This window comes from Oryctolagus cuniculus, chromosome 1 (assembly GCF_964237555.1).
Source record: "Oryctolagus cuniculus chromosome 1, mOryCun1.1, whole genome shotgun sequence".
Lineage (NCBI taxonomy): Eukaryota > Metazoa > Chordata > Mammalia > Lagomorpha > Leporidae > Oryctolagus > Oryctolagus cuniculus.
The window spans coordinates 43,528,457-43,553,453 of NC_091432.1; the positions used below are offsets into that span (position 1 = coordinate 43,528,457).

The 24,997-nt window shown below is 36.6% G+C and overlaps 1 protein-coding gene across 4 annotated transcripts in view; it reads right to left on the bottom strand.

Moving 5' to 3' along the window:
- Window positions 1-24,997, bottom strand: part of GAS2 (growth arrest specific 2) — a 147,901-nt gene that overhangs the window by 97,237 nt on the left and 25,667 nt on the right. The window contains exon 1 of one of the 4 annotated variants that reach the window (XM_051851947.2): window positions 4,208-4,435. The exons of the other annotated variants lie outside the window; for them this stretch is intronic. Coding sequence (XP_051707907.2) covers window positions 4,208-4,396 — 189 coding nt within the window. The 5' untranslated portion in view covers window positions 4,397-4,435. Of the gene's footprint in view, window positions 1-4,207; window positions 4,436-24,997 lie in introns of those variants that run through there. 4 annotated transcript variants of the gene reach the window in all.

Below are 24,997 nucleotides of genomic sequence, written 5' to 3' on the forward strand. Positions count from 1 at the left end.
ACTACAAATAAACCATTGGTATCCTGTGTAAGAAATAGAGAGGGGGCCGGTGCTACAGCATAGCAGGTAAAGCCGCTGCCTGCAGTGCTGGCATCCCATATGGGCACCAGTTCGAGTCCTGGCTGCTCTACGTCCAATCCAGCGCTCTGCTATGGCCTGGGAAAGCAGTAGAAAATGGTTCAAGTCCTTGTGCCCCTGAGCTTACATGGGAGACCCAGAAAAAGCTCCTGACTCTTGGCTTTGGATCAGCACAGCCGTTGCAGCCAACTGGGGAGTGAACCAGCAGATGGAAGACCTCTCTCCCTCTCCCTCTCTCTCTCTTTGCCTCTCCTTCTCTCTCTGATTAAGCAAAATAAATAAATCTTTAAAAAAAGAGAAATAAATAGAAAGGGTGCATTATTAAATTTTCTAACATCAACAGTCTACTGATTATCTTTGTATCTTTCAGTGGAATTAATCCAACGTATAAATTTTTTGTGACCAAAATATTTATAGATTACTTGATTAACCTACACGAGAACAATGAAGCATTCCAAAATGGCCTTCCCATTTCCCTTCAGGCATCAATTAAGGTCAGCTGCAATCAAAGAAAATTTTAAATTTTCTTCTAAAGCTCTTTAATTTAATTCACTGCTTCTCAGGCTAAACACTTGCTAGGAATCTGGAGTGTAAATATCCAAGTTCAAACTTAATTATACCTCTGTGCTCTATCATATCTTAGGCAAATTACTTAAAGTTTGTGTCTCATTCTCCCATATAATGCCCATAGAAAACATTATAGACATCATTGGGTATGTGTGAATGTAAATCAATATAATTCAATTGTAGTACAAAGTGTTCAATGAAGGTTATTTTTCAGTCATCCATGCAAATAAAAACATACTGAATTTCCTATGATTTCATTCTCTCATGTTTTCCTGAAAACATTCATTTTTTCCATTATGGATATAAGAATTCAGGAAACAAATGGAAAACAAATTACTGTTTCCTATCTTCACCCTAAATTTGAACTGCAGCTTCCAGAATACTTTTCTAATAGAATTTTTTGCAGCAATGGAAATGTTCTATTGCTGTAAAACATGGTAAACATGGTGAACACTATTGAGCATTTAAACTGTGGTGAGTGTGCCTAGAGAACTACTACATTTTATTTTATTTCATTTTCATCAACTTAAATTTAAATAACCACATGTGGCTGGTGGCTATCATATCAGACAGCACACTCATAGTGGAGAAAATCAAGTCATTATTTGAGGTTTTATGGAGTCTAAAATTTGACCACTTAATTCATTTCTCTCCCAACCACTAATATCATTTCCATGTATTTTCAACTCCCCTGAAACCCAGCAATTCCCATAACAGTAATTACTGAGATATACTTATATATCACTTAAAGAGATTTTACTCACAAACGGCCATGTTCAACACAGGTATGCCATAGTTATGATATCATAGAAGTTATAGCCCCAAAAGAGGATTAGTGATTAATTCTATTTACAATGCACAGAATGACATACTTCTGGAGATGAGGTTCTTACCTGACATTATATGGCCAAAGTGCCAAAAACAGTGTTTTAAATATTTACCATAGAAAGATTCACTTATTGTTTACTGATACTTGTGGTAAGGAAGGAGTTAATTAACACTGTGAGTACCTACCAAATTATGCATGTGAGCGCACACACACACACACACTCTTACCTATCCAATGTCATATACTATTCAATTATCAAAAGGCAACATGACAAGTCAGATAGGTAATAGTATTGCCATTTTTCAAGTAAAGAAGCTGGGTTCACACAGGTTCAAATCAAATCATTCAGTCCCTTATGGCTATGTACTTAATAGCTCACCCAAGATAGCTCAACTGGTCCTTGAATTTGATGAGTATATTTCAGCATTTGTTTCCTAAATTTTTTGCTAAAGCAGCATTAAAACATAAAATCATGCATTTTTTTTCTCCCATTCAAACTAGAGGGGCCTGGGGAAAGAGACTGAGGAATGGTATTTCTAGATCCAATGTATGGTGAACTGAAAATTTAATATAGTTTAAATAATTCATTCTTCACAAAGGCTTGAGACACACTACTCCCATGATTACATTAAGTAGACATTTCAGATATAAAACAGAAGAGATCTAAAAGAATACGTGGCATTTGCCATGAGTTAATATCTTTCCTCTTCCAAAGGGCATATAGAATGTACAATACAAATACACAGGCAATAAAGTCATTCTTTCCATAGTGGAATTAATGTTTCCATTTGTATCCCCTTGCTACTTTCAGTTTCACTACACATTTTATTGAAAAATGTCTTTCAACAAAATTATTGCATTGGCTATGCATAGCACCAAGATATCTAAATATACTTACTAAAGGACTTTAGAAAAGATTAAAATATATTCTCTGAGCTCAAAATTATAGGACATTTTTTAATAGGGGGGGAAATCTTTTCTGGTACCATAACCCTCTCTTGAGGTCTCTGCAATAAGGCCCTGTGCCTCAAGCACTGATCTGTGATTTAGTGCAGTAACAACTGATTGCACTAAGCTTGAATTCAAAATTGGCCCTCCCCCTCCCATATCTTTACAAGATGTATTCTTATATCAAAATTTTGGTAGGATCTTCATGCTACAGTGCCTTAAAAATTTCACATAATAAAGGAGTATGAAAGAAAGGTTTCTCACAGCAACATTTTGGCATATCTTTCTTCCTCCAAAACCATGAGAATAATCATTAAAATATATGAAATATTTTGAGTTGTTTGAAATCATCTCTAGCATAGGTTAAATGATATGATAAATAAAGGGCAGACCTAGTCCTGAGACTTCAGGCTTCAAAGATGAGACAGACAATAAGAAGTATTATGCAAGTGGACTCCAAAACCTGCATACAGACTTTTAAAGTAGCTTTATATGTAATGTCTGAAAGTTGGAAGCAACCAAGAAGGAATTCTGTAAATGGATGGATGAATAAACAGTGGGAGAGCCAGGCAATGGACTATTACTCACTGGTAAAAAGAAATGACATGGAGGAACCGTAAACTCATTCATCTAATTCTGAGTGGAAAAAGAAAAACTGAAAAGGTTACATACTGCATGACTCCCAATATATGACAATCTGAAGAAGGGACACTATGCACACAGTGAAAAGATCAGGGGTTAGCAGGGATAGAGGATGTAAAGGCTTAGCATACAGAATTTTAAGGTCAGTGAAAGTATTTTGTATGCTACCATAATAGTAGACATATGTCTAAACATATATTTGTCAAAACTCATAGAATTTTTGTAAAATTATGATTATTATTTATAGTCCTTGTCTATATTCCTGCAAGCAGTGATATTTCTTTTAATGGCTGAGCTGTTTATTTAGTGTGAATTAACCTTGTGAGTATAAAGTTAATTAATCACATAAAGTTAATAAACCATAAAAATTGAAGGGATGGAGGAATGTATCACTATATTCTTAGAATTGTATTTATAAGCTACATGAAATCTGTTCTCTTTATGCTAATTTAAAAAGAAAAAAAAACAGAATCAATGTAAAAGTACTACAAACCATGATAACAAGGGAACACTTATAAAATTAGAGAAAAAATGAAGCTCATGTAGGAAAGATAAAAAAATCGTTTATTTTCATTTTATTTGAAAGGGAGAGACACAGAGATAGAAAAGTCAAGGAGACAAAGAACGATCTTCCATCTATATACTGGTTTGCTCCCCAAATGCTCACAACAACCAAGGATGAGTCAGGCTAAAACCAGGAGCTCAGAACTCCATCCAGGTCTCCCAGTGAGGAGCAGGTATTGTAGCACCTTAGCCATCACTTGCTGTCTCCCAGGATATGTATAAGCTGGATCAGAAGCAAAGGAGCCAGGACTCAAACCAAGCACTCTGATATGGGATGCAGTTGTCCCAAGCAGTGATTTAACTGTCGAACCATTATGCCTGTTACAAAATTCACAGAATTTTTAATGAGTGAGCTTACTGTAAAAAATTGCTTTGGGTACCCATTTGTAAATTTTTTGGTGATTTTTTGGTACCCATTTGTTAAAGATTTTTGATACTCATTTGTAAAAGATTGAATGGATTCCAGGAAAACCAATTTATTTTAGTAGCTAACTGATTCCATTTTATCTTTCTTTTCTCTCCCTTCCCTCATCTGTCCCTTTCCCTCTTAATTCTCTTTCACCTTCTTTTTTTTCTTACCTCCATTTCATGGCAGAATAGTTGTGGGTACACTATGCATGCCCATCGATTGGTTGATAGTGACCACAAACAGCTATTTAGTCTATTAACAATTGATTTGTTGTTTTGGAACTGTATCTCCAACACTGAAGGATTATGTAAGATGTCCTGGAAAGTACCTAACACCAATCCTAGAGCATAACTTATCATCTTTAACGTTGGTTTCTTCAAATTGATTTCTACTTTCAGTTCCATTTAAAGAGAATGCCCTAATGACAGTTAAACGGAAGTTACATTGTCACATCTGTAACTTTTGAAGACCCATCACATACAGAAAAAAAAATTGAAACAAATGCTTTACATTTGCATGCTGATTTAATGATAATTTTATTTTCTCTGTATTCTGATTTTTTGCTGTACCGTGCTATAGATTCATCTTATGTCTATACACTCTAATCAGAGTGGGGTTTTCAAAAGGCAAATTTTTTTTTTACTCGTAGAAACACCAATTCTAGACTTTTATTCTTTTTTTTAACTTTTATTTAATAAATATAAATTTCCAAAGTACAGCTTTTGGATTACAGTGGCTTTTCCCCCCATAACCTCCCTCCCACCCACAACCATCCCATCTCCCACTCCCTATCTCATCCCATTCACATCAAGATTCATTTTCAATTATCTTTATATACAGAAGATCAATTTAGTATATACTAAGTAAATATTTCAACAGTTTACACCCACACAGTGTTTTGCACAAAAATAAAGCAATCTTTTAATTCCACTTTCCATGAACATTTTGAAGTATGCTCATAAGCATACTATCAAAAATGTCCATCATTTCTACTTGCATATCTTGTTACCTGGGATATTCATCAAGCCAGTATACTCGCCCAGTCCCTGTCTCAAAAAATCCCCAGAATTTCCTTAATTTTGTTTCCTCATTACCATAGTTTCTCAACAAGTTGATTTGATTCTTCCTTCATCCCCTCTTACTGTGGCCAACTAGTCACCAACCCAGCTCATTGTTATTTTCCAGTACATATCTCTTTAATTATCATGCTCCACTTACTGCTGTACCACTGATACCCTTATTCCAAACTCTTCAATACTGCATATGTAAATGAATGGAGAAATTTTCCAAACCATCCTTTGTCTCTAGCCTCAAATCTCTCCAACTTCATTTGCATATCACCCTCAGATCAATCTTCCCAAATATAATTTTTCCTCAATTCATCATCAAGTCCAGCCAAATTTGCCTAGTTTTGATATATCTCAAAGCTGTCTACTTCTTTGCAGCTCCATGACCACCACCTTAAGCTAAATGGTCATTGTCTCTTGCTTGATCTGGCCAATAGCTTCCTAACTGGGTCCCCCAGCTTCACTTTCACTTCGCCCTTCCAATCCATTCTCCTCACTGCTAATTTCACAATTTTATAGCCTATCATGCTTCTGTTTGAAATATTTTAATAGGGGCAGGCATCTAGCCCAGTGGTTAATATGCCCATGTCCCATATTGGAGTACTTGGATTTAATATCCAGCTGCTATTCCTTGCTCCAGCTTCCCTCTAATGCAAATGCTGGGAGGTGTCAATAATGGCTCAATAATTTGGTTCCTGTTACCCATGTGGGAGACTTCGATTGCTTCGGAGTCTTGGCTTCAGCCAAGCCCACCACCCACCCCTGCAACCCATTTGGGAAGTGAAACAGTAGTTGGGAGCTCTTTCGGTTTTTCTATATACCTCTGACTCTGAAATCAAAAATAAACAAAATAATTCAATATTATAATATTGTTCTTAGGGTAAATGCTAATATGTAAGACTTAGCTCTCACCACATCTCCTGCTGATAGTCTCTCATTATGTATTAGTATCAAGATACACTTTCTTTCTTTTGGTTTCTCAAGTTACCATGTACTGCCACACCTGAGGACTTTTGACATATGCATAGCTTGTACTGGGAACATTCTGTATTCTGTCTGTCTAATTACCATTCAGCTTCAAAATAATCTAAAATATACTTTCTATAGGGACAGGTTAGATTCTCCTCTTAAAGCATCTTATGGACTTGGACTTCTTCATACTTATAAATAACACTTGAAATTCACTCTTGGCTTAATTATTAATTTAATGATATTAAGCTTGTGCTAATCTACAAGGGCACAGACCATATCAACATCCAGCACATTGCCGTGTGTATTTAATATATTCAATATACATGTTTTGAGTAATTAATTGAATGTCATCAATGTAATATAGGTTATGGTGTCATAAAATTTGAGAACCATTAGTGAGCTGTATATCATTCCATTGGCACTTATCATTGATACCTAAATTTTAATATTACTTAATATTAATTAATTAAATAATACTAACTTTACTTAGCTAGTCTGTGAGCTCTTTGAGAGCAGAGAGTAATGCTTTATTCATTCATTTATCGGAATCTTATATACAGTTAAACTCTGTAATTGTTTACCAATTGAGAAGCATTTTTGAATGATATTTTACAAAGTTGGTCAGGGAAGACCTTTGTTAAAAAATAATATTTGAGTGGAGACCCAAAGGGAACGAGAAGCAAGTCTGAGTAAAGAATGTTCTAAAAAGGCAGAAGATCTATTGCAAAGACCCTGAGGTGGATGGAACCTGCTGCTTTCGTTCAACAAACAGCACAGAGGTCAGTGTGGCTTTAGCAAAGTGGGGTGAAGGAAAGCCACAGGATGGGTAGCTTGGAACGTGGCATTCAGAGCCTTGCATGCTGCAGTAAACATTTCAGCTTTTACTCTAGGAAAGTAAGGTGACAATGGGGAATTTTGAGTTAATAAGTGGCAGTATCTAACTTAAGTTTTACATTACTTGATGATTTAATTGATATGAAAAGCTTACTCTGTCATAGAATTAAATATTTAGGAAATGTTTGCTAGTATTTATTAAATCAGAAAAAAAATCAAATATCTACTTTTCAGTCTTTAAACAATTCTTTTTTGACAGGCAGAGTTAGACAGTGAGAGAGAGAAAGGTCTTCCTTCCCTTGGTTCACTCCACTAATGGCCGCTATGGCCGGCGCTGTGCTGATCGGAAGCTAGGAGCTGGGTGCTTCCTCCCGGTCTTCCATGTGGGTGCAGGAACTCAAGTACTTGGGCCATCCTCCACTGCCCTCCGGGCCACAGCAGAGAGCTGGACTGGAAGAGGAGTGACCGGGACTAGTACCCAGGGCCCCAATCAGAACTAGAACCTGGGGTGCCGGTGCCGCAGGCAGAGGATTAGCCAAGTGAGCAATGGCGCCGGCCTAAACAATTTTTAAACAAATTTTTAAAAAGGACAACATGCTTTGTTTTGCATATCTATCTATCTATCTATATATATATACATTATTTTTTGATTTGTGGACACATACTATATCGGTAAAAATATACAGATTAAAGGCTGGCACTACAGAATAGTGGGTAAAGCCACCACCTGCAGTGCCAGCATCCCATATGGATGCAATTCAAGTCTCAGTTGCCCCACTTCCAATCTAGCTCCCTGCTAATGTGCCTGGAAAAGCAGCAGCAGATGGTATAAGTGCTTGTGTCCCTGCACCCACAATGAAGACTCAGAAGAATTTCCTGGCTCCTGGCTTTGACCTGGCTTTGGGGAATGAACCAGCGGATGGAAAATCTGTCTTCTCTCTCTCTCTCCCTCTCTGCAACTCTGCTTCTCAAATAAATAAATCATTTTTAAAAAAAAAGACTTGTTTAATTTGTGACCCTATGTGGTTTTGAAAATATTCCTCACCAGGCCATGAACATCTAGAACTAGAGTTCCTGTTCTGAAGGCCCACAAATTTAAGATTAGCAAAACATTATCCTTGATTTCACCAGCCTCCAACTGAAGTTTGCTATTCCTTTAACATGAGTGTAGATTTTGGCACATGCTCAACTGGACTTGCCCCAAACAGTAGAGTTAGAAACGTGCCAGGGGATTCTAATTCAATCCCATCAAGGTGGCATGTACCAATACCATCTCACTAGTCCAAGTGATCAGTTTCAGTTCATAATTGATCATAATGATAGGATTAAGAGTCAAAGGAATCACATAAACAAAACTAGTGTCTGCTAATACTAACTGATAGAATTAAGAAGGAGAGAACCATCCAACATTGGAAGCAGGATACACAGCAGACTCATAGAATGGTAGATGCCCTAAACAGCACTCTGGCCTCAGAATCAGCCCTTAAGGCATGAGGATCTAGCTGAAAAGCCCATGAGAGTATTTCAGGCATGGAAAGCCAAGACACTCTGGCAAAAAAAAATGACCTAAATGAAAGATCTCTGTGAGTGAGATCCCAGTGGAAAGAACAGGGCCATCAAAGAAGGAGGTACCTTTCTCTGAAGGGAGGAGGGAACTTCCACTTTGACTAAGACGTTGCCTAAATAAGATCGGAGTTGGTGAACTCAAAAGGCCTCCATAGCCTTGGCAACTCATGACAAGAGCCTCAGGTGATTACTGATGCCATAAACAAGAGTTTCAAAATGTTAAATCAACAACAAGACTTACTGTGCACTTACTCCTCATGTAGGATCTCTGTCCTTAATGTATTGTATTATGTGAATTAACAGTATAACTAGTACTCAAACAGTACGTTACACTTTGTGTTTCTGTGTGGGTGCAAACTGTTGAAATCTTTACTTAGTATATACTAAACTGATCTTCTGTATATAAAGATAATTGAAACTTAATCTTGATATGAATGGAATGGGAGAGGGTGCGGGAGATGGGATGGTTGTGGGTGGGAGGGAGGTTATGGGGGGGAAAAGCCACTGTAATCCAAAAGCTGTACTTTGGAAATTTATATTTATTAAATAAAAGTTAAAAAAATCCCAATAGCTTTCCCATCAATAGAAATCACGGAAGTTTTATCTTACAAATGTTGGAGATATATGCAAATTTTGGTTCTACTCTCCTCAACTTTAAAACTACAGTACAGTTTACTAGAACCAATGTTAAATTTATTTTTAAAAAAGTGAATATTGAGCCAGTGTTTTGGCACAGTGAGGTAAGCCTGGGAAGACAGCCTCCAAATTGGAGTGCCAGTTTCAGTCCAAGTTAGTCTATGTCTGCTCCAGCTTCCTGCAAATGTATCTGGGAAGGCAGCAAAAGATGGCCTATGTACTTGGTTCCCTGCCACCAATGTGGGGGACCCAGATGGAGTTCCTGGATACTGACTTTGGCCTGGTTCAGACCTTGCTATTGCAACCATTTGGGAAGTGAACCAGCAGACGTTACATATGGATTGCTCTTTCCAGCTCCCCTCTCTGTTTCTCTGCCTTCCCAATAAATACATAAATATACTTTTTTAAAAAGAAAATCAAACATATTGCTTTATCTTTAATTTGTGGTTTAATGTTTATGTTTTATATTGTTATGAATGTATTTTTTTATAAAATTGGTTTTCTTAATTTTGTATTTGTAATCTTACATGTCTTATTTCTGGTACTTGAAGAAGAGAATTATGGGAAGGGGTCCACAGTCTTCCCAGCTGCCAAAGGGAATACAGCACAAACATGATAGAGCATTCTTGACCTACAAGGAAGATTCCATGGTTGACTCACCTTCATATCTTTCATAACACCTAGTACAAACCACACTGTCAAAAGAATTTATTGAATTAGCTCACCCCATTTTAAGGTCCCTTTCATCTTAGAGTTTTAATTCTTTCTAAGAATTGCTTATTGAACTGTTTCTCCCTTGGGCCTCAAGACACACACACTGCAACATTATTGATTTCTTATATAGAACAGTGATGCTAGCAAGGCATTCATTCGATAAGAGCCTATGCTGGTGTGAAATTATACATGACCAGCAAAGTAATATAAACACAAAACACACACTACATGGCTTTATGCATGATATTTAATGCATTTCAAACTGCCAAAGGAAACAATAGTAGGTATTCATGTTGTCAGTCTCTAAAAGCTTGAGGTAGAGTTGAAGAGCTCTATATGCGTTCAATTCAATGACCTCATCTAAAAATATTATGCAATTACTCCACAACATATCAGTACCACATACCTTGGACCACACACATGCAAATATGGTGAGCACTAACATTTTAAATTGCCTAGCAATCTTCAGAATTTTTAATGAAAAAGCAACTATTTCCCCTATCTGGTTGCTTAAAAGGCTCTTCCATAAAACCCTATGAATGTTCTCCTTTAAGAAATAGCATGCATATTCATTATTGATTTGTTCCAATGACTTGAATTTCTCCAAAGCATTTAGTAACAGCTCATTTTCAAATAATTAATTTTCCATTTTCCATATGGTGAGAGCAACTTTTCTTGACATAGCATTCTACATCCACAGTGCTATGAAAGCAGTGACCACAACTGGTGCTATCAAATGTCATGAAAACAGTTCCCCAGTTACACTCCTTTTACAATCCTGTCTTGTAGATGTGCCTGCATGCAGTTAAAAGCAGGATGTGAGCCTGTGAGTGATGTCATCATGGAAAAATCTGTTCAGGTTTACTTTTATGCTCAAGGGGCAATGTTTGACTGGTGCTAGGAAATCTTGTAGATGAAAAATGTGAATTTGTTTTAATATACTATCTGTAGTTTCAATTTCACATGTTTTATTTCTAGTCTTATGTTTCATATGACTTTAATGTAACTTTCATTTATACTACCAAACAATAGTTTATGGCTTAAGATTTTTAAAGGAAAGAATGGTGAGTTTTTTTGAGGAGGCAAGTACTTTGTCAACAGACTTATATTAACTTGTAGCCTCTGAATTCTTGGAAAAAAAAAAAACAACCTATTGAGTACAGTATGCCACGTGGTCTTTCTTTCTCCTCCCCATGGACTCTGGGGATTCTCACCAGAGTACAGAATATGGCAAGAAATACTCCCTCACTTCTAAGTGACCTCCTCAGAAGCACACCCTGAAGTGAAAAGAGCATTAGGATCTGGGGAACTAAAGACATGTTACTGTAAACATAAAGTAAGAAAGGAGATAATTGTAATAGATTGTTTTGCTCTTATAATTCGAGGGAAATTGTGAAATAATTCTTACTTTTGGTCATTCAGTGCTTCATCGATAGAAATAAAGTCATCTCAAACATAAATGCTGTTCACCAAGTCTCTTCCATGCTTTGCAAATGGTCACTTTACAATACTCTTGCCAAATAATGTAAAGTTGGTAATGTCGTAATGTAATTTTATTCATTTTCTAAATCTACCTGCAGGTAGTGCAACAAACTCATGCTATTTAAAATAATTCTCTTAAAGTAATTCTGTCCACCTTCTTACACATTGGCTTTTACTGCCACACATCAAAAAGAGAGATTAAGAGGGAAAATGACAATTCCTCCTATGATTCATTGAGGACAAACACAGAACTATAATTCATATTGCTCCCTTGGGATAATAACAGGAGCAAATAATATAGTAATGCATGGATGGCAAGAATGATTAAAATTATTGAAATCCATTTAAAGTTATTGTATTAGGCCTATATATAAGCATATTGGGCATAATAATGAATATGCAGCTTATATACACATATGTATTTAGTAAGGCAGGTATTTTATTTTATTTTAGGATTATTTTATTTATTTAAAAGTCAGAACTAGAGAGATAGAAAGAGAGAGAGATTTTTCATCCACTGGTTCACTCCCCAAATGGCTGCCATGGCCAGAGTTGGGGCAGGCTGAAGCCAGGAGCTTGGAGCTTCTTCTGGGTATCGCATGTGCATGCAGGTTTCTCATATGCACTGCTTTCCCAGTTATATTAGCAGGGAGCTGGACTGGAAGTGGAACAGCTGGGACTTGAATCAGTGATCATAAATGATGCCTATTTTACCACAGTGCTGGCCCCAGGTATTTTATTTTTTATAGAAATCCCTTTTGATTTAGGAAGTAGGTGAGACACTCAAAATGAAACACTAATAAAAATATGCATGTGATGCTCAAGCTGACTTGCCCCAAACGGTAGAGTTAGAAACATACCAGGGCATTCCAATTCAATCCCATCAAGGTGGCATGTACCAATGCCATCTCACTAGTCCCAGTGATCAATTTCAGTTCATAATTGATCATAATGATAGGACTAAGAACCAAAGGGATCACATAAACAAGAATAGAGTCTGCAAATACTAACCGATAGAATAAAAAAGGGAGAGAACGATCAAACATGGGAAGTGAGATACACAGCAGACTCATAGCATGGAGGATGTCCTAAACACCACTCTGGCCTCAGAATCAGCCCTAAAGGCATTCCGATCTGGCTGAAAAGCCCATGAGAGTATTTCAGGCATGGAAAGCCAAGACACTCTGGCAAAACAAAACAAAACAAAACAAAACAAAACAAAACAAAACAACAACACCACCTAAATGAAAGATCTCCGTGAGTGAGATCCCAGTGGAAAAAACAGGTCTTCAAAGAAGGAGGTACCTTTCTCTGAAGGGAGGAGAGAACTTCCACTTTGACTAAGACCTTGTCTAAATATGATCAGAGTCAATGAACTCAAAAGGCTTCCATAGCCTTGGCAACTCATAACAAGAGCCTCGGGTGATTACTGATGCCATAAACAAGAGTGTTAATTTGTTAAGTCAACAACAGGACTTACTGTGCACTTACTCCTCATGTAGGATCTCTGTCCTTAATGTGCTGTACATTGTGATTTAATGCTATAACTAGTACTCAAACAGTATTTTTCACTCTGTGTTTCTATGTGGGTACAAACTGTTGAAACCTTTACTTACTATATGCTAAACTGATCTTCTGAATATAAAGAGAATTGAAAATGAATCTTGATGTGAATGGAAGGGCAGAGGGAGTGGATAAGGGGAGGGTTGCGGGTGGGAGGGAAGTTATGGGGGTGAAGCCATTGTAATCCATAAGCTGTACTTTGGAAATTTATATTCATTATATAAAAGTTAAAAAAAAAAGAATGGCTTTCATAAAGAAATCAGAAAACAAAAAAAAAATGCATTTGAAACCTTTCAGTGTAGACTATTGTATGTTTTAACATATTCTAAATTCAGCCACAGAATAAAATAGTGCTTTTCCTTTATTAAAGATGTATGAGTGTTTACAATTAACTTGATGTAAATCATTTTGTAAAATTGATCTCATGCCACATAGAATATGTTTCTCCCTAACAGAGAATAAATCCCTTAAGAATAGACTGAGCCTATCTTTAAACCATATCTAATACTTTCAATAACTCACATGCACACACACATCCACAACAAATAACATTGCCTGTTGTTTCTAATATATTCATTTAAGTTCTGAAAAAATTTATAATAATGTATGAATATAGACTTCAATTATAATAAAATTTTATAATTGGTAATATCCCATATTAAAGTACATAAAATGATGAAGCTGCTATTCTCCATAATCATTTTTATCTCCTTTTTGAGCTATGCATTGGTTAATAAGATCACACATGTTCAGACAGCCAATAGCAGTATTATTGTGGATTGTTCCTAAGCATTGGAATATCCTGATTCTCTTCTGCAGTTTTACAGAAACTGCATTTTACCTGGGTTGTTAAGTAGTCCTTTGGTAGATGCTAATTGGTGGCTCTGAGAGGAAACAAAGGTTCTTATATTTCCATTTCACTCACCAGCTCTTTTATTGGGCAAAAGGAGAAATTGTTAGGAAAAATATATGAAAGAAAAAAAACCAAAATGATGATTTCATCTTTATGGCTCCTTTAGTAATTGAAAGACACATTCTTAATTACTGTAACATCACCTCCTTTTATGTCAGAACTCTCTCTTGAGAACCAATTACCTGAAAGGCTCTGCAATCATTCTTTTTTCCCAATTCTCAATGGTTAACAAATGCATAAAATCACTCCTCTGATCCATACTTTTTGGAACCATGGCAAACATAAAAACAGGCCTTGAAAGATCCTCAAGCTGTACGAACCACTGGGATATGAATTGCTCATTTTTCCTCGTTTTTACTTTTAGATAATGCTCTAAAGTCAAATAATTGCACAGCACGTGACTACATAATAACACCTATAATTAACTACATGACCAAACTGTTCCAGGATTCACTTGCTAACTAGTTTATACCTCTGTGGTCTACACTTAAGCTAGTATTCTGCCAACATTTTAAACACCCTGAGACTCTTGCTTCTTCCAGTACTACTCGAAAATTTTCCAATCCTTTGTCTTCTCCACTACTTGAAAGCCACTTTTGTTCTTTGTAACAGTGTGCATCAAAGTCTTTAGAGCTAAGCAAAATCAGCACAAGAAGGAATTTTTAAATTGTTGAGAATAAAAGTCATCGAGTTAGAAATTAAAGTAGCATAAAACTCCCTAAGAGCAGCATTCTGGATCTGAAAGTAAAGATCTGTACTGGGCATTTATTTATTTATTTATTCATTTATTTTCCCATAAACATATCTAATATGGGTCAGCATTTGGTTCAGTGGCATAAGTAGACACTTGGGATGCCCATATCGTATATCATAGTGCCTAGTTCAAGTCTCAACTTCTCTGCTTCCCATCTGGTCCAGCTCCCTGCTAATGTGCACTTTAGGAGGTGGTAGGTGATGGTTCAAGTAACTGAATCCATGCCACCAACATGGCAGACCCAGACTAAGTCCTTTGGCTCCTGGCTTCAGCACAGCTCAGCCCTGGCTATTGCAGCATTTGGGAAGTAAACCAGTGGCTGCAAGATCTTTCTCCATCTTTCTCTCTCTCTTCCTTTAAATAAAAATTTAAAAAACATATCTATTGGTTACATACAAACCAGATATTATATTGGACACATATTAATAAAACATAAAAATCAAAACATGGTTCAGGATGAGGGATAACATATAGATGAAGAAACCTGAAAGAGGCCAGTTCCACCCATGGAATGTGGACACTACAGAAGACATGTCTGTGCTTCCAGGAGCCTCTCTCCCATCTTTCAGTAAGAATAATATTAATTTGTATGGTGAGGAGAGGTTGGGAAGCAGGGCCTTTCTCATTTTATTCAACCTGGGCAACTATCAATCAACATATGAGACCCTGACCTGGTCAGAATGTTGGCTGTTAGACTAATCAGACCCTTTCTTGCTTAACTTTTAATCTTGAGAGCAATGATATAATAAAATTAATGGGTCAATAGTAATGAGCACCTGCAGGGACTACCTGGTGCTTATATGTATATCTATTATGTGTATATTTAGTTCTCATAACAACTCAGTAAGGTAAGGACTATAATTGTGTACATTCTACCAATGAGGAAAGCAAAGCACAGGGGAGTTAAGTATTTTTCCAAGCTAATACATGTTGCAGTTATGATTTAAACCTAGGCAGTCTGGTGGCTGTGTCCACACTATTAATCACTGCCGGGTATAGCAAATGTCTTACATGATTACTTCTACAATGACTGTTCATGTATCGATGCTACTTAGTCTTTGAAAATGGACTGATTATTAGGCCCCACAAGACCAGTTTTACTTTCCTCCATTTTTTTTTCTTTCCAAAGAGATATCCCATATCTTTCCAATAAACTATTTTTTGTATGTTAGCAAAAGTTGGTTTTATTTCTTTAATAACAGAGAACAGAGTTTAGGCATCAAGCCTCAGAAAAATATGACGTATTTGTGATCAGTGTTGATGCTGATATTGGAGCAAAACTTAAGAATGGAAAACTATCAGTCCATACAGGAGTGGAAAAGAAACTGTTTATATGGTATCTTAAACTCAGTTGGAGGCACTGTTTGGTTTTTCACAATTTGTATTTAAAAGGCAGAGTCATAGATAAAAAGGGAAAATAAGAGAGACCTTCTAGGCCCTGGTTCATTCTCCAAACACTCACAAAAGGAAAGCTGAACCAGGCCAAATCCAAGCACACAGAACTCCATGAGAGTCTCCCACTTGGATGGCAAGGACCCAAGTAATTCCAAAGTATATTACTAGGAAGTTGGATCAGAACTGCAGAGTAAGGCCCAGCGTTGTGACACAGTGGGTTAAGCTGCTGCCTGTGACACAGGCATCCCATATGAGTACCCGTTTGTGTCCTAGCAGCTCCACTTCCAATCCAGCTCCGTACTAATGCACCTGGCAAAGGAGCAGAAGATGGCCCAAGTACTTGGGCCCTTGCCACCCATGTGGGAGTTGCACCTCTACCTCTACCTCTCTCTCTGTAACTCTGCCTTTTAAATAAATAAATAAATTTTTTTAAAAAAATTTAGAATAACTGGGACTTGAAAAAGGCACACTAAAATGGGAGGCCAACAACCCAGGTGGCAGTTTACACAACTGCATCAGAATGACTACACCCAGGGCACTCTTTATGAAAAACAATGCAGAATTATGAATACTAAATTATATATGAATTAAATATTTATTTAGTATACTAAAGTACAATAACATTTAAAAGATGATAAACACTAGAACCATCACAAAGCACAGAGAAACAACAGAACGGTTTTATTCATTAACTGTCTCATGGAATTCCACTTCATTTTTTCCTATACATTTTGTCTTACATTGTTTGATTGCTTCTTCATGAGCAATGATTTAGAAATAATTGCCTAAGGAGACTAAAAATATAACGGGTCTTTCCTCTAGCATGATTAATTAAAACAAATTATTTTAATAGTTTAGAAAAAACTCTATTAGCCTCACAATTCATTATTGCTAAATATCATAAATGACAAAATTTATAAAAATTATTTCATCAGAGTTGAAGAAATCAAGTTTATTTCATAAATAAGCTGTTGTGATATAAGGAACAATATGATATGCTTTAGATATTGACTCCTAGCCAGTGTTTAACTATTGTCTCCTGTCCAGGTCCTGTTTTTAAATGAGAAAAATATAAAATTCTTATTGTGAGGATGAGGAAGAGACACTTGGGATATGGAAATCAAGCTCGCTCTCTCCAAACCTGGGGAGGTATATCATGGGTTCCCCCACTTCTGACAAGGCATCAAACAGGCTAAAAAATTCATCAACTAACTTGGACATCCCTAGAACTACAGCTCAGCCCTTAAAATGTTAGCAAGCCAAACAATAAAAGGCCATATTTTAAGCCAGAGCTGAACACCTTCAACAAGTGTCAAAATATTGCAGAAGATGGATTTACACCCATCTCACAAGTCTCAGGAGTTCCGTACCAACTAGTTATATCATCTCAACATGCATTTAAAGTCTTCAGTGCCACTACTACATATGATAAGGTTTATCTATTTCATTATAACAGAGGTCAAAAGTGTTAGTTTGAGAGCAGACTATAATTTTAGATTTGGGACTGTGGCTGTGGCATAGTGGGTAAAGCAGCCACCTGCAGTGCCGGCATCCTATATGGGCGCTGGTTCAAGTCCCAGCTGCTCCACTTCCAATCCAGTTCTCTGCTATGGCCTAGGAAAGCAGCAGAGGATGGCCCAAGTCCTTGGGCCCCTGCACCCATGTGGGAGACCCGGAAGAAACTCCTGGCTCTTGGCTTCGGATCGGCAGAGCTCCAGCTGCTGTGGCCAACTGAGGAGTGAACCATCGGATGGAAGCTTTCTCTCTCTCTCTCTCTCTCTCTCTCTCTCCTTTCCTCTCCTTCTCTCTGTGTGTAACTCTGACTTTCAAATAAATAAATAATTTTTTAAAAAGAACAGGCTGTAATTTTAGATTTGACAAAATTAATGAGCTTTAACTGCACTAACAAGATATCCTGAATTCACTGTGCCAGCATGAGTGGCTACAGGTGATCCTGTAAAAGTTTACAAGATTTGTTAAGCCAAATGTAGATAGTGCTAGCCCACACTCAATTAACTAAAAAGCGGGAAATCACTCGGTATAAATAGGGAAAGGAATTCAAAATTTGGAGAAGAAAGAAATGCTGCATTATATGTATAATGCACATTGCTTTTTTTTTAAAAGATTTATTTCTTAATTTGAAAGTCAGGGGCCGGCGCAGTGGCTCACTTGGTTAATCTTCTACCTGCAGCACCGGCATCCCATATGGGCACAGGTTCTAGTCCCGGCTGCTCCTCTTCCAGTCCAGCTCTCTGCTGTAGCCCGGGAGGGCAGTGGAGGATGACCCAAGTGCTTGGGCCCCTGTACCCGCATGGGACACCAGGAAGAAGCACCTGGCTCCTGGCTTCGGATCAGCACAGTTCTGGCCGTACCGGTCATTTAGGGTTGAACCAATGGAAGGAAGACCTTTCTCTCTGTCTCTTTCTCTCTCACTGTCTATAACTCTACCTGTCAAATAAATAAAAAAAAAAAAGTCAGTTACAGAGAGAGAGAGAGGGAGAGGCAGACAGAGAGAGGCCTTCCTTCTGCTGGTCTACTCCAAAGAGGCCACAACGGCCAGGGCTGAGTCAAGCCAATGCCAAGAGCCAGGAGTATCATTTTCTTGGGCCCTTCTCCACTTCTTTTTTTCCCTGGCCATTAGTGGGGAGCTGGATCAGAAGAGGAGCAGCCAGGACACAACTGGAACCCATTTAGGATACTGGCATCACAGGTGGCTTTACTCATTATGCCGTAACACCAGCCCCTATATTGATTCTAAACATACCTTTGATGATGTCACTCTATGGAACACAGGATGCTCCCTTTTTCACTAAGATATGAAGAACATGTTGGTGATAAAAGCACAAAACATTTTTACTGGTAATTTGTGTTTAATAATCTATACATTAACATTAGTAAATTAAAGTCAAATATTAAAAAAGAAACAAAACAAATCAAATCATCCTGAACTAGGAAGGACAGAATTATTATTTTTTAAATGTTTTCTTTCATTTATTTTTGAGATAACTTATTTTTAATTTACATTACAGTCAAAGCTTCCATGCTCCCCTAAATAAAGAGTTCAAAAGTAAAAAGACCAGAGTTCAGCAGGAATATAGGCAAGGATTATGAGTAATCAAATGAAGAGATTCCAATTTCATTCATATAAAGTAAGTCTTGAAATAATCTGAGATGATTCAAACTATAGTAGCATATCATTCTTAACTTTTTGACAAATGTATAAAGCTAAGTTTGACAAAACTGAATCTGCCGAAATACTGTTTTACACACAGAAATTTCCTTGTTTTTGTTTTGCTTTGCTTTCTTGTTTTGTTTCTTTAGCTCCTACAAATAAGAGAGAACAGCAGCATTTGTCTTTCCGTGCCCAAGTGCTAAACATTTTTACCATGACTTTTTTTCTCCAGAAATGAAGAGGAGGTGTTGGGATGTACATCCCTTCATTTCTGATGTGAATAGAGATTCTCAGTGTGACAGAACACTGGGTGGCACTTATTTTCCCGAGGCAGGGTGGATATGGTTGTGACAATAGCCAACAAGCCAATCAGACCTGTTGTAACACCTGTACTACAAAAAATCCATGCTTTTAGCCATAAATTGAAAGGGAATTCCCCATGTTTTGTATAACAAAACAACAACAAAACGAGAGAAGCATCTGGTAGCCCAAATTTCCCAGCAAGTCAGTGTGTAGACCAGAGCCCACTGAATGAAGGGAGTAATGACTCTGATACTTTCTTATAATGCTTCCTTCTAATATTTATCAAAGGGACTTGAACTGCTTACTCTGCATTAGGAAAAAGGAAGTCTTTTCTGAAGATCAGGTAATAGATGGAGTTTTGATTGAAGTACTCATTTAACTAGCCTTGAACACAACAGAGGTAATTTTTATAGTTTTACCTGAATTCATGGTTGGTAAGAATATTCTCAGCAACCTCAGGTATTTTACTACCTCACACATGAAGTAAGTTTTTATATGGTAAAAAGATCAAATAAAATATCATGCCTTTGAAAAAAAATGTGAGATTCATACTACTGTCAATGGCATAAATATTGTAAAGAAAGTGACCTATATCATATCACCTTTCATCCAATATAAAAGATCAGTGGAACTCTGAACTCAGCAGGGAAATTATAATGAAATAATTTTCATCAGAATTGCTGTCACAGATGTTATCTTTCACTGAAACATAATAATCAATATTCCAGTACTTGGCATTCATCTATTAGTCTGGAAAATGCATTTTTTCTTAATGCTGATAAGCAGAACACCGCAAAAATCAATTTGTATATGCTTGATAAAGGCAACATGACTTTTTTACTACCCTAGACACCAACTCCAGCTCTGTAACACAATCCACAAGGACCATGGTTATTTCGATATATTACATGGGCAAACTAGATGGCTTCATAAAATACATGCATTTACAGCATAAAGATAAATCCTTTGAAAACCCAGGAAGGTGAATTTGCTAAGTAAATGAAATTTCTGGGACCAGATAGGAACATGGCCTTCTTGTAAAGGACACCGTGAAAATGCTCCTGGTTTGCTGCTATAGTCTGATAGAGACTGAATCTCTACCATGGAATACCAGCAAACACGAAGCTTGAACATTTTCTTTATGAGAAAAAAAATTCAACAACACATTTCATTGTCTGATATGGTGGTGAAAGACTGGTCTGGCAGCCAGGGACTTAGAGAAAAGATGACAAGGGAACTTAACTTTATACCGGGAAGTAATTTACATTCACATGTTTAAGACTTGAAGATATTTATATTTATTTTTGCAAATCCTAGGAAACTAGACTTTTCCTCTTTTCTACTTTTTTTCCTCTTTTTCCTAGTCTCAGGCAGCCAACACATCCACCAACAAAAAAACATTTTTCTCCATATCATTCCACCTGTATTCTTCCCATTTCAACATGATTCACTCTCTGTTCGTTTAATCACAACATTAAATTTGCATTATAGGACAATTTATTGTGGAATATAAAATCATTTTACTAATATAGATGAGTAACTCCAGATTAATCACAGTTGAGGTTTTCTGTTCTTTTCATAAAAATAGCATTTTATCACATCTACTTTCTTGTTTTTTCAAAGATAACAGCAGAAAGCACAAATGTCAGATTTCTCTGAATTCAATCTTGATAAGATGTTCTCTAAACAAAAAGTGTTACTGATTTTTTGATGGGAAAAGCTCTGATCTTCATGTTTTATTTAATTCCCGGATGGTACAACATCCTGAAGTATTGTTACCTTGCAGCTCAGGGATCTAGGTACTGTTAATGGGCAAATGTATTATAGGAACTCTATCTGACTAGGATGTTCTTTCCTTCAAACAAGGACTGATTCTACACTTAGAGGGTAAATGCTCAGTTCCTTCCTTAGAGCATAATGTGGCATTCTACTAGGTAACAGAACATCTTTTCTTCTTCTCCTTCTTCATGTGCTCAGAACTGGTCAAACCACCCGGGATTCTTTGAAGTCAAAGGAAGCTCTGAACCCAGAAAAAAGCAATTCTGATGTCTGCGGCAGAGACTCTCAGAATAAATGAGAGAAATGGAAAGGAATCTTAGAACAAAAGAGAAGTTGAACCTTTTTAATATCTTGCCCCATGTTCATGCCCTGGTGTTTGAGAGTTTTGTACATAAATCAGCAAAGTTGTAGCTGATGCTAACAGAGTAAATATACAAAAAGGAGTTATACAGTTGACCTGGAAGTGAACATCCATGTGTAAATGTAACAATTATATTATCTTCATCTGAGAAGCAACTTTGAACCAGGTAACTAAGAGTAAAAAGGTATAAAGCCTAACTTTAGAATTGTCATATGTTTCATTTTTCTTATTCTAATAGAATATTACAAAGATCAATTCATTTACATTTTTGCCTGTAATGGACCTCAGCTCCATAGGGGCTAGTATTGTAGCTCAACAGGGTAACTTGCTGCCTGCTGTGTCAGCTTCCCAAATGGGTGTCAACTCAAGTCTCAGCTGCTCCACTTCTGATCCAGCTCCCCCCTAATATATCTGGGAAAGTAGCTGAATATGGCCCAAGTACTTGAGCTCCTGCTACCCATGTGGGAGAGTCAGATGGATTTCCAGGCTACTGGCTTCAGCCTGGTCCAGCTCTGGGCACTGTGGCCATTTGGAGACTGAACTAACGAATGAAAGATCTTTCTATATCTCTCTGTCTCTCTGCCCACCCTCTCTCTGTAACTCTGACTTTCAAATAAGTAAACAAATAAATCTTAAGGATTTATAGCAGAGTAAATGTATCATATTATGGTATATATAATTTCATTAAATAAAATTATATATAATTAAACTGCATCACCCTGGTCTCAAATTCTTCCACCCAATTCCTGTCCATCTTTGTTGAGTCTTTGTCTTGTGATCATGCTCAGGGAGAAAATGATCTATCATGCAAAAGTGAAAATTATCCCCTAAGAACCAACTCACACGAGGAGGCTATTTTCTTATTGATTTATTGATATCTAGGATGAAAAAAAAATTATAGGATATAATCTGTTTACATTCAGCATCTTACCAAGCCAGAGCGGGATATAAAAGTCATGGATTTACTAAACATATAAATTTCTTATATACTTATTAAAAAGACAATACTTTTAAATATGAAGAGTTTAAATTATTTTTAACACATATTGTACATGTATCTGGCATACATAGCTTACTTGTTTAAATGTGTTTACCCGGCTGTAAAATCCCCAAATTAGCTATCAAGCAGGGAAAGTAAAAATATCAATATAAGAATGAGAAGATGAGATTTAAATTGCTAAAAGAAAATTACAAAGGGCTTCTGATAATATGACTTTGGATGGGATTAAGATTATTGTTGATTGTTGTAAAGGAACTCTGTTTCAACATCTACTATAATCCACTATAGGTAGTTTGACTAACCCAGAGAAGGCATAGACCATTTCACCTATACTCTTCACCTTTGTTCTAAACTTCAAGATGTCCTGGTAAAAATGATTCTATACACATACACACACACACACACACACACACACATACCTGCATGTGCAAACAGAATTGGTATCACAATTCAATTGTTACTTATACCCAGTTTGACAGCCTCCTTTTTATGGGAAGTATTGAAAAAATAATCCTATCTGGGTTTTAGTAAATTATATCACTTTTTAACTTTAGATTTAATAATAATAAATTGCTATACAATCTTTTGTAGTATTCATTTTTGTTTATAGAGAGAATTATTGAAAATGAGTTTCACAAAACTATATTTATGAACAATAGCAACCATGATGTTATTAACCATTGATTTTCAACTCTTTATATCTTTTTCATAACATGCAGAAAAGAAAATCTATCCATCTTTGCATTTTTCATAAGGTAAAGCACATGCTATTTTGATTTAAGCTGCATATTGTTGGAAGTCAGTCATGAAATAAATGCTGCCAAGGACTCAGAAGGCAATTCAGTCAAGAGCAATTGTGTCAACTTCTAACTCAGATCAAATTTGATTTTCTGAGCATGGAAAGTGAGGTCATCATGTGTATATTTGAACATATGTTTATTTAATTAACATAGCTAACTTTTCATACTAAAATAAATTTATCATAATCAGAATAAATTTTATCTTGACATCCAATTAAACTAACTTGCTGAGGGTCAAGGATGTATTTCAAGTTTAATAAAATCTTTCTGCAGTTCTATTCACTTTGAAAGAAAAAATTCCTTTGTTTTTTATGTTTTATAGGATTATTATTTTTTAAAGATTTATTTATTTATTTGAAAGTCAGAGTAACACAGAGAGGAGAGGCAGAGAGAGAGAGGTCTTCCATCCAGTGGTTCACTCCCCAATTGGCCAGAGCTGCGCCTATCTGAAGCCAGGAGCCAGGAGCTTCTTCTGAGTCTCCCACATGGTGCCCTTGGACCATTGTCTACTGCTTTCCCAGGTTTTACCAGAGAGCTGGATGGAAAGTGGAGCAGCCTGGTCTTGAACTGGTGCCCATATGGGATGCCAGCGCTTCAGGACAGGGCGTTAACCCACTGCACCATTGCACTGGCCCCAGGATTATTATTAAAATCATATAATATTGAAACAAATGTTTTAAAAGAAAAATCCTAACCCATTAGTATTCTTATTATTAAATATTATCATAGGAATTTGGGAGAAATGTCTATGTATTTGCATTTAGTGTCTATCATGTTAAATATAGACATTCATAAAACACTTTTTTCTGGTTAATCTAAAATTCTTGTCAGGGTATCTTGAGTCTCTTTCACACAGGGAAGGAAGACGACATTTATAAACAGCCCTTTTATGTACAATGCTTATGTAAGGGACATATGCAGAATTATCAAGCCCATTTTATAGATATGAAAACTAAAGTTCAGACATATCCAGATAATAACAAAACTGGAACTCAAGTAAAATGCTCTCCAGGTCAAACCCTTTGAACCACAGAATAATGCCTTGAGGCTCTCTTATTTTTTTTTTTATAATTGTGATGCTATTTAGGAATCTTTGCTTCTGTTTTAAAAAATAAGCCTTACAAAACAAAACAAAACCAGACAACTGTATATTATCCTTAACAAAATTGTTTATTCTTTTCTACAGCAAACAATTGAAATGACCTTAACATTGAGGCTCTGGGTTCTGTCATCAACAATAAGATACACAAATAAATACAAGTTTCAAAAACTACATAATGTTAAAATAGTGCTCTCAGAAGAGTCTGGGGATACCACTTTTCCTCCCTCTGCTAATAGTTTTTCAGTAGTTCTTTATATAAATGGTCTACCTACTAAGCATTATGTTTTTTTAATCAGTAAACTACTGAAGAGGCCAGTTACATTACAGTGGAAACCACAGGGGAAGAACAACTGGTGTCCTAATATTAAGCTCATCATGCAGTTTTTGCATAAATAGTCTCCTCATATCTGTGCTATGCATAGTGAATCAAAATGAGAGAGAACAGACATGGAAGGAGAATGTCTGTCAAGTTCTTGCTCAGGCACAGGCAGGTGATCTTGCACAAATCACATAGAATTTGTATCCATCCAAGGGAGGGGGGAAATGC